The sequence below is a fragment of the Eucyclogobius newberryi genome, unplaced genomic scaffold, assembly GCF_026437365.1.
Source record: "Eucyclogobius newberryi isolate DKJ021-1_F unplaced genomic scaffold, fEucNew1.0.hap1 SCAF_4, whole genome shotgun sequence".
NCBI lineage: Eukaryota > Metazoa > Chordata > Actinopteri > Gobiiformes > Gobiidae > Eucyclogobius > Eucyclogobius newberryi.
In genome coordinates, this window is record NW_027316056.1 from 33,788,386 (window position 1) to 33,799,662 (window position 11,277).

The window sequence follows — 11,277 nt, forward strand, 5'->3', positions numbered from 1 at the left end:
ATCGTAGACGACAGCGGCCCCCGTCAGAAAGCCCACGTATAATATAACGCTGGAGCTATTATCGGTGACACAATCCCTCCGTTAAATGCTTCTCTCGCGAGCTTCTGTCTGTCGGGCCAAGGACACAGATAATTCAATAATATCCACAATGCTCTTGGATATGAATATGAATACGTCACGCTCTCAACGCCATGGTCCCTCCGAATTGTCTTTACCGGCGGGATATCAAGCTAGTTCCGTGGCCAAGACTGGGTTTAGTCTGCGCGGAGGTCTCGAGCTGTTGTTTTAGCAGTTGGTAGAGGAGTTAGCGCGTCTCGATGGCATGTCTGTACGCGTTAAGGCCCCGTGTTGATTAGCAGCTATTGTTAGCCGCGTTGACGTACCGGCAGAAACCCGCTTTCGTACCGTTAGCTTTTGTCTCTCTTATAGCAGTTTATCCTTTTTGTGATTTGGATTAAACATGAGAATAACAATCACACACAAAGTCCTCTTGCCTGTTTTGTCTGATATCGCAATCGAACATCAACTATAGCGTAAATACGCGAGGGAAGCTAGCTGCGGCGGCGGCTAACTGCTAGCTTAAAAGAGCGGTAAAAAAGTACGGTATTCTGAGCTTTCTGTTGGCAGATTCTTCATAAATATCAACAGCAATAAATAATGCTAAATCATGAGGCAACACTTTACAATAACTACACTTATTCCTGCCTTTGTAAAACATGAACAAAGACTTAATTCATAGCGAACAAACAATTAATTAAGACTGATTCAGGATTAGAAAATCACTTCACTAATACTCCTAATCTTAAACTTAATTAGAAATGTTCTAAGCTTGAATCATGCTTAATAAACTATGAATTAAGTCCTTGCTCATGCTTTGTGAAGGCAAAGTAAGGTGTAGTTATTATAAAGTGGTAGCAATAATTATTTCAAATGCAGTTGAGCTACTGTACGCCCTCTGACACTTTTATAGTTTTCCCTTTTCAGTATTTTAGTGCTACAGCATGAAATACCACTTACCGTTAATAACAACACTGAATAATGAGTTGTGAGTAATAAATTGTAATTTGTAAATATTCTGTGGACAAAAATGAATGTCTTGTTATATATTTTTGAGATATTTTGGCAATCAATCCGAATTGTGCCAAAATGTTTCAGCAAATTGCACACAAAAAAAAATATTGGACTGTAAAACCGACTGTAAAAAATTAAAATGACAAAAAGCCCAGTTAAAATGACAAAAGCCCAGTTAACAAATGTATGCGTTTGATTTTTATTTTATTTTATTTTTAATCTCTTTTTGCCGCCACTTCAAACTTCTCTATTAATCCATTTCACATATCTTCAGATACAACAACAGAGATCTTTACATGTTTTAGGCCTTCCCCATCTCTACTCATGACCTTTTTCGCTTTAGGCAGTAACACTAAACGCTCCTTCCAGTTTGAGACGTCCAAACGCGCACGTAGCTCCTCCCACGTAGCTCCTCCCAGTCTGTGAAGTCCAAACGCGCTCGTACCTCATCCCAGTCTGTGACGTCCAAACGCGCACGTAGCTCCTCCCAGTCTGTGACGTCCAAAAGCGCACGTAGCTCCTCCCAGTCTGTGACGTCCAAACGCGCACGTAGCTCCTCCCAGTCTGTGACGTCCAAACGCGCACGTAGCTCCTCCCAGTCTGTAACGTCCAAACGCGCACGTAGCTCCTCCCAGTCTGTGACGTCCAAACGCCCACGTAGCTCCTCCCAGTCTGTGACGTCCAAACGCGCACGTAGCTCCTCAACCATTGAATTTTTTAATATTAGCTCTTTAGCATTTTGAACATAAGCTCTTAAATGACTTCAATTCAGCACAAAAAAACAACAGAATACCAACTTTACTGAGCGTTGTAGCATCGAGAAGCAGGAGTCCGCAATGGAGTCACGTTCCCTGGTAAAACGTGCCACGCCGTTAGAAAGCACCTATTTCGATGAGCCTTGTTCAGTTCCATTTAGCAAAAAGCCTTTTCATTCTCTGTCACTGTCGACCTTTATGGCAGAAATTTGAATGAACGCTCACAATACCCTGCCTCAGTGTCCGATCATTACCCACCGGTTCAAACGGACACCCGCGGGCGGCGGCACAATGGGCTAATGGTTCTCCTGCGCCTGGCGTAACGTTCATATTGTGTCCGCTGCTACGCATATGGAAAAAGTCCATGAAATAAATCGGATTTGATGGTCACGCAATTTTAGCAAAAAACAACAACAAAAACGATTGAACAAAACTCTTTCAAATAAGAGCACAATGCACTTTGTCTTTGGCGGTCATTTTACGGTAATTTTGCAGCCTTTTCACATTGGTCTGCTGCTCGATACCTCACAAACTCATACATTTTCTATTGGGTTGCGAGAATATCTCTTGCTTAAATCAGCAACAGTTCAATGTACTTCTGTCTCTAAAAAGAAACATTCACCTCATTCCAGACTTCCTCCTTTCCGGTTGTATCATTTCACATTGGGCTTCAAATAAGTTCTTCACAGACACAAAGCTGTGTTCAGGCCGCCCAGGGAATCGGTGCAGTGTTGAACTGCTGGTGCACATCAGCGTTAAACATTTCACACAAATTAACCGAGCTGATTTTGATGACTGAAACTGACTTTGCTCAAGCCGAGACTCCATCACACACTCCTGGGCGCCGGACCGTGACGTGGTGCTCTTTCTGTGTGCAGCCCGCGGACCTTGACCAGTATCGAAGACTCGGACGTGTACCGCATGCTGCAGCAGGACCACGAGGAGCCGCTGGAGCCCAGGCAGTCTGGTTCATTCAAAGCCCTGCAGGAATTTGTGGACGGTGATGGTGAGTGCTTCGTACAACTACAGCGCTAAAGAAACCCTCAAGAAGAATGTTAAAGTCCACAAAGAAAAACAATGCAGCCGGAAAATGTATTTTCAGTGCATAAATATGCCTCATAATAATTGTGCTCATAAATACTTTATTTTACGTTAAGGACCAGAATAGGACCACTTGATGTCGGACTAAACCACAAGCCTGTGAATAGGTCATGTGGTGGCCTTTATGGGCGTGTCATCCACGGTCCTGGGCTTTGTACTGTGTCCAGGTCCCTCCCTCTATGTTAATAAGGGATCCACCCATACCACGTGTGGCCAGTTCAGAAATCCTTCCTCCTGCTGTGACCTCACCAGGGGCCAGGTGTGGAGAGAGAGTATCTGCCCTTGTCCGATGCATAGTTTCATAGACAGATCCAGCATGAGGCCATATCCTCCCCTTGGTCTTCCCTGCGTACATTATCTTTGTGAAAATTGCAAACTGAACAGAAATGACCTCAATAACAGCAAAACAGTCTTTCATAGGACTGTGTGGTCACCCCTTTTACCCAAGTGGTGTGCCTTTTAGGTTTTTGGTAGGAAAAGTTTCAGAGATAGTCTTCTGGACAGTGTTTCTGAAGTCAAAAGGTTTGACTTTCATCTGGAAGGTTTTTTCAATCGGAAGGCACTGATCCGAGAAGCTAGATTAGACCTGCCTCTGTTACTGGATGATCAGGTGATTTCAGGCTGTAACTCAGTGTACCTTCAGATAGAAAATGATTCTTCTACAGTTTTAGAATCTCTTTTCAAAACAGAACATTTGCAATATTTCACTAAAACAATATTGAAGAGACCCTTAACACCGACAGTGATTTATGCTAAACTATTAATCATTGTAAAGCCCTTCAAGTCAGTCCTTGATTTAAGTACCTGCATAATAAGCTTCAGTTGTAGTCATCTGGACTCAGTTAGAAAAAAAAGACGTTTCGACTCTCATCCAAGAGTCATTGTCAATAAAAGAATTTAGGTTGAGAACTCCGATATTTATACTATTGTAGTAGTAATAGTATAGTAATAGTATAGTATAAATATCGGCGTTCTCGACATAAATTCTTTTATTGACAATGACTCTTGGATGAGAGTCGAAACGTCTATTTTTTCTAACTGAGTCCAGATGACACAATTGAAGCTTTTTCTACTATGGAACACGCCTGGACGAATGAGGGTTTACACCGACATACCTGCATAATAAGTACATTTAGTTGTTTCATGTTCTGTTTTGATCAAGTGGTCTTTGATGGAGAGGCCTTAAATGCACTGCAACATGGAGTGATCCTGATGTCGGGGCGCTTTGTTCTTCATCGAGCGCCGGTGCATGTTCTGAATTCATGTTTCTGTTTTGCTCTTGTGCGCTCAAGGTACTCGGCCAATCGTGACCCGCAGTGTAAAGGCCCCCACCACCAAGCCCCATGCCCCCACGGGGAACCTCCAGAAGCTGCCTGTGTGTGACAAGTGTGGCAACGGCATAGTGTGAGTGAACGCAGCTCCAGACAGCATGGCGGCTTTGGGCAGGCGAGCCGATGGGAGACACTACTTCTGTCCCTTTATCCTCCAAAAAAACAAACAAATAGAAACTTTTCATCCAAAATTGGGGCTTTATTTTTCAAAGTAATGTCCCTCCCTGGCAATATGCACATGTCAATTAACGAACAGTCTGCAGTTACATCAAACGACACCCTGGACTTGTCGTTTCTTACGGTTTTATCGTCATGATTAATGTTCTGACTTATGTCCTCGTTGGGTCATTATATGCTCCTATCCACTTCCTGGGTGTGTGCTATCTTGTTCCAAAGTTCTGTGCACCTCATTTTGTGTGTGAGTGATTGAAAAAGTTACACCTAGAAGGACATGCTTGTGTAACTGGCTTTGGTCTCTAATGTATCTTTATCATTACATCTTGTCGCTTGCGTTGCGTGTGAGACGTCCATGAGTCCGTGGCCACACGTCTAATCACACTTCATTTTTCCATCTGACTGGGGAACATTTATGAAAGACATCGTACATTGGCTTTGCTAATGGTAAATGTGTAAAGGTTATTGAATGAAGAATGATATGTATGTTAACCAGGAACTACAGCTGAGGTGTCGTGGTTTGAATCTCAAAGCTCCCAGTGCGTGTGCAAGTGACAGTCCGTTAAAGACTATTAAACTAGCACGTTTCGATCAGCTGAAGTTAAAGTAAAAACTCTCAGAGCTTCATTGTGCCTCATGGAACAAATGTGCAGTGCAGACCTTCATGTCTGAAAGTCAAACGCTCCACGTAAATGATTTTTAGCATATAAAGTTTGCCAAAAGTCTGATCATTTTCACTGTATATGATAGCGTTTTTTACTAGTAGTACTAGTAGACATCGGCTATAAACGTCTCTCAGCCCCGTGTTTGCACTATTCGGTTCTTTGACCTGCTGTCGACTGGGACAAGAGTGGCAGGTTTAGAGACTGTTGTCCCCCAGTTTTCCCAGTGGCAGCGAGGAACAGGTGAAAAGCAGAAAACAAATGACCTCACGGGACGTTGCACTGTCTGGACGACTAAAGGAGAGAGTAAGGAGGGAGGACAGGTGGGCTCTGGATGTCTGAGGAACAGTGTGATTGGTCTGACAGGCATGAGCACTCCCGGCTGCAGGGGCGGGGCTGCAGGGGTGGAGCAGAGGCGAGTGAAGTCCGATTTAGACACTTTAAATTAACCTAAATAGCACTGTAATGCAGGGCCGGCCCAAGCCTTCAGGGGGCCCTAAGCGAAAACATATTTGGGGGCCCTTCACCACGTCATCAGAATCAGTTTTATTGCCATTGTCAGTGAACAATTCACATATGGGAACTTTCTTCAACGCAAACAAAGCGCACCAAAACTCCAGGGCATCCGTTTGCCAGTTAGTTTATTCTCAACACCTCACAAGCTCAAATATTGCTAACTTAAATCCCACAATGCAACTTGGTATTCCGCTGACATCACCTCTATTCCCTGTACAAATAACACACGTCCCAGATGTTTTTGGGCGTATTTGTGGGCGTTAAGGGTCTTCAGCCACATTAGCACATTAGTTTAAATTAATGAACAGGGGGGGTCTGGGGGCCAGAGATTTTCAGACCTTTTTGGGTCTTCTGGTGCATTTTAATGTGGTCCAGCCGGCTAAAGTAAGAGTAAAATGTTGAGGTTGTAATGCTATAAAATGATGATGTGATGAAACTGTGCCAGGAGAAAATGACTAAAGCCAGTTATTAATACATTAGTGTACTTAATTACTCAATACAATATTGACTATGAAAAATAATTATGTTCAAATTGATTCATTTTAACTGAAAATGTAAAAGTAATAGTTATCCTTACTAATTTATCTTTTACTGCTCCCAACTGTTCCTTCTTGCCAAAGTGACAAAACAAGTTATATTAAATTAAACAAATGGCATAAGCATTGCTTGATAACACTCATAAAGCTACACAGAGCAAAAAAGTTAATTCCCAGAGAATGAACAGAACGAGAAGTGAAGGTCCAAACCTAGCTGTAGTGAAGAGACTGTGTTTCTGCAACTTTGCCACTTTTATATAAAAATATATAGTATTATTCTATAACAGATGTAATTTTAATGTGTCTGGTTATGTTTCACTATCAATTTATTATAATTTATAACAAATAGTCTAATGATGCTTTTTAAATAAATTGAAATGTTTTATTGCTCTATTAAAAGTTAATTACAATATAAATGTTTGTTCTGATCAGAACATCACACACTGGACTCCTGCATGAAACAATGCTGCGATGTGATTGGCTGATGGACCTGACATGCATAAACCTTTACGTTCCTCTCATTGCACTTTAAGAAGTCAAAGTAAAACAGACATCACGAGTCACGATTGATCTCACACATGGTGATGTGAGAGAGAGGGACGCAAACTCAAACCCGCTCATCTCTAACTGAGGCTGCACAGGGGCCCGGGACAGGGGCCCGGGACAGGGCCGCACACTGTTCACTCCAAAGTCTCACGTCAGAGGTTCTGGACGAGACGGCGCTCGTCCGGACCGGATCTCCGCCTCTTAGTGACCCGGGCCATAGACGCCCCACACCGGCCTCACCTGCAGCTGACACTACGGGGCTGGTGTAAATGTTAAACTTATTATCTTTCATTCAGACACATATTATGCGCGGGGCAGAGCTCTCGTCGCCTCCAGTCTGAGCGAACTAACGTGACAGAATCATGTTGTTTCAAACAGCAGCATTAACCCTCTCTTTGTAAGATAAGTTCAATACCTGGAGAGTGTTGTTGAGTTTGCAGTTTCTTTACATCGTCTTCGTTTTTCGGCATCGGGGGGATATATTCCTCTGGACATGAGGACCACGTTCTTTTGTGTTTATGTTTTGCTCTCGTTCTCCTCGCGCACAATGAAGTTGACCAATCAGCGCAGGTCTGGTGTCTTGGTTGCCAGATTGTCATTACAAATAAATGCGGTTTGTGCGTTATGTTACCGCTGTGTGCGCTGCCGCGCCAGCAGCGCTACCACACTAGTGGCGCACGCTGCGCTTGCACTTCTCATAAGACGGGTTGCCAGATTGGGGGCCCTTTTAACGCCTCGGGCCCCTACGCGGCTGCTTAGTTCGCTTATAGGCTGGGCCGGCCCTGCTGTAATGACAAAAATGACCTGAAAAGAATGCAGTTACACCAAGAAAGACTTACGGGAGAATAAAGTCACCTTGGATGTAACTATAACCTTAGAGGTGTAATGGACGATTTTTGGCCCAAATCTGAGTCTTATTTCCTCGTGGCGTGGACGGCCGATTAGTCCTGCCACGTATCAGTCATAAAACGCACCTACTGCTCACCTGCAGCCGCGTCGGCTCGTCCCCAGAAGAGCAGCACGTTTCCCCGTGGCTAAGCGCATGAATCTATCATAATATAGTTCCCTCAGTGTATGGGACAAAAATAAGACGGAGAAAGACAGTTCGAGCTGACTCAGAAAAGACGGAAATCTATGGAGACAAGAGATGCGATGTGATCCGTCGTGCTAATAAACAAACGCACGTCTAGCTGCGAGGCTCTTGTGCAGGTCCGCACGGGGGGAGTGCGCATGCGCATCCGCTACAGTTCTCAAATCGGCGAAAAATCGGCCATTACGCCTTTAAAGTGCCCCCTACAGGTCGGATGACTCATTGAACTGAAATGCAGTTAAGTTTTATTAAAAAAAAATCATAAAAATATCCAAGAATAGCACATTTTTTTGGGTTTGTAATTTCACTTCCTGTTTGTAATTGATGACATCACACTTGGAAATGACCCATCAAACACTGGACAAAAACTCATCTAATGTCACAATTTTTTTATTTAACAAATGACAATAGCGACTTTATTTTGTTGGATTAATGTTAATAGAGTCAAAAAAGCAGTTTCTTTGTGTAAATTATACATTTGTCTGAACAAATACCTGCTCGATTGGTGTAAAACTATAATTTTTATGTACTACACTAAATAAGGTCAAAATGAGAAAATCGTAAAAACCTTCCATGCGCCCTTTAACGATGATCAGGTTCTACAACCGACCAACTCATTTTACGTCTCCTTCTCCTTTCAGGGGGACGGTGGTGAAAGCGCGGGACAAGTACCGCCACCCCGGCTGCTTCGTGTGCTCCGACTGCGACACGAACCTCAAACAGAAGGGCTATTTCTTCGTGGAGGGCCAGCTGTACTGCGAGAGCCACGCCCGAGCCAGGATGAGACCCCCGGAGGGCCACAACCTCATCACCACTTATCCCTCCGCGTAGACCCGAGTGCCAAAACGCAGCCGCTTATGCCCCGCGCGCACCCCGACACGCTCAGCAAGCAAACACGCAGACGGCGGCAAAGGCGAGGGTACAAAGGCAACTTCCTGACTCCAGCATGGCGCAAAAACAAAGCGGTTCAAATAAGCCATGGCATTAATTGGATTTGAATTTATAATAACACAAAACCAAACACATTTAGCAGTTCTACCGACATACTGACTTAATTTAAACGTGCTGTACCTGATTTTTACCGTTAAAACGTACTAAAAACATACTAAACGATCCTGATGTATTGCTCACTTACCAAACGTATTCCAAACGTCCATATTATTCACAGCAACGAGTTTGCGAGCACTTTTCACAGCTTTTTCAGAAGCCACCGCGTCACTGTAAAGCTAACAGCAACTGGCACGCTAACACTTTTTTTTTTTTTAAAGATTAGACAAACCTCATTTTCATTTTGCGAACCAAATGCTCTCATTTTGACCCTAAGAGCTGCTTTTACTGTGTGTCGGTACTGGGACAAAGCAGATTTGAATTTATTACATGAAAAATAGAATAAAAACGGGTACTGCCCCTTTAAATGTGTGGTCCAAGTGGAAAGTAAACAAGCACCGGAACGGAAAAGAAAAACAGAAGATGGAAGAAGTATATTTTTAGGTATATAATTGGCTGATACTATTATATGTATATTATTTATTCATATATGGGTGGTAAAAACTGGGATTGGTACAAGGGGACGTCTGGTCACCCTAGAACTTGTTACTTCGAAATAATATTAGTCAAGTAAAAGTGAAAAGTAGTGTGAATGAGTAAACACATAATAAACCATTAAATAAAGCGCAAATTATGGTATTTTCAAAGGAGAGACTCAAGAAGGAGAGAAATTAAATTGTATCTGAAAGAGAAACACAAATATTCAATTAATTTCATATTGTCAACATAAAGCTTTCGTCGCTTATAGATTGGATGAGATGATTAGATGAATACATAAAAGATAGTTAATTTTATTGCCATACGTGGAACAGTCTAGACAAAGTAACTTGAAGTATAGTGTGTGCAATAAAGTTTTAAAAGGATTTGCTTTATATATCTGAAAAATTGCTGCTTTTTTTATATTCAGAAGTGCAAAGTTAGCTTGTCGTGAACCCATTAGGTAAGAATTGCACTCAAAGTGAAACGGAACTACAGTATATCAGCCTTTTTAATGCACAAGTACTAAGTTTCAGGCTTAACTACACAGCAGCATTAATTCGTTTGCTTTATGCTTGTGTTGTCTGCGGGGTATTTCGCAGCGTGCTTTGACGTCACCACAAAGACGACCTTATTGGCTTTTGTGCAGTTAATGGCAACGCAATTATAGAAAAACCCTGTAAGTGTCAATGCTACCGCCTGTGGACAGCAAAACTAAAGCCAGCCGCAATAAAACGCCACTGTAAAGCCCAGACAATGTGACATTTATAAGGATTTCTTTGCAACCGTATAATGTCAAATCTTGCTGAGAGCGTGAGAGCGTCAAAATAAAGCATGTCATTGCAGTTTAGCTCGGTTGGAGTCGGCACAATTTACTTTTTACACAGGTTTTACTTCTCTCTTTTTGAGACTGTAGTTCAGGCATGTCCAAACTACGGCCCGGGGACCAAATGCGGCAATTTTTGTTGGCCCTCTGGCTTCCTATTAAGTCGCTCCAAACAAGACAAAATGGAAAAATTCAAGCATTTTGAAGTTATATAAACTTAATATTAATGTTCCACGTCTTATAAAAGGTGTGGAGGCTGATGTGGCCCTCTGCTCCATATAAGTTTCACAATGCGGCTTTCGGTGGACAAAGTCTGGATACTTCTGCATTAGTTTAGAGGACTAAAGGTCTGTGTGGTTGATATTTGTCCTCTGGGAACAATGTGCGAGCAGCTGCTTTATACTCTCTGTACGGTGAACTTTCCCTGACTCGGGATGAACTCTGAATGCTCTGGATTGTCATCATAGGAGCTTCTGAAAGAGGTGCCGCGCATCGATCGGCCGCGGTATGAGACGGGCCGACGCGATGCAGATCTATTGATCGAAAGCCAATAGAAACGCATCAGTCCCCACAGACACAAGCCGCGGCTGTCGTTGTGCCCGTGAAAGAGAATTGATTGCTTGTACATGGAAAAACAATGTTATTCGTTTTGAATTCCCTTCAGCTTTACGGTCCGATACGTCAGAGAAGATGTCGGCGGTGAGCGACAGCGGCAGCCGGCGCTTAATGCGGGAAAGAAAACAAAGGATGGACTTTCAAGAGCAGGACATGGTGTCACTTTGTCTGAAAGGCAACCCGCTCACAGAGCATAGGCAGCAGTAAAATACATAGTAGTGAAAGGCAAAAATCACAGTTTGACAGGCATCTAGCAGCTAGCTTGATGCCTGGGAAAAAATGACTAGTTTAAAGGCATAATTCTACAAAAGAAAGAAGAAAAAAAAACTTCTGACAAAATGCAATTAATCAATTTTTTAATCGGCAGATTTTGCTTCAACGTATGAGCTTTCATGTGGAAACAACAAAATTGTCCAAACTGCACCTACATATGTTTTATTATTTAATTCAATCAACTGTGAAGATGCACCGGCGCAGTCTAAACTTCACAATCTTGTACTTCACCAGATTTAGACCAATCGTACACTAAG

General features: G+C 42.8%; 1 protein-coding gene across 1 annotated transcript in view; it reads left to right on the top strand.

The window, feature by feature from the left end:
* The window catches only part of pdlim3b (PDZ and LIM domain 3b), a 33,110-nt gene extending 23,417 nt beyond the window's left edge, over nucleotides 1-9,693 (top strand). The window contains exons 5-7 of the mRNA XM_072463338.1: nucleotides 2,705-2,832; nucleotides 4,220-4,331; nucleotides 8,424-9,693. Coding sequence (XP_072319439.1) covers nucleotides 2,705-2,832; nucleotides 4,220-4,331; nucleotides 8,424-8,613 — 430 coding nt within the window. The 3' untranslated portion in view covers nucleotides 8,614-9,693. The remainder of the gene's footprint in view (nucleotides 1-2,704; nucleotides 2,833-4,219; nucleotides 4,332-8,423) is intronic.
* Nucleotides 9,694-11,277: the final 1,584 nt, after the last annotated feature.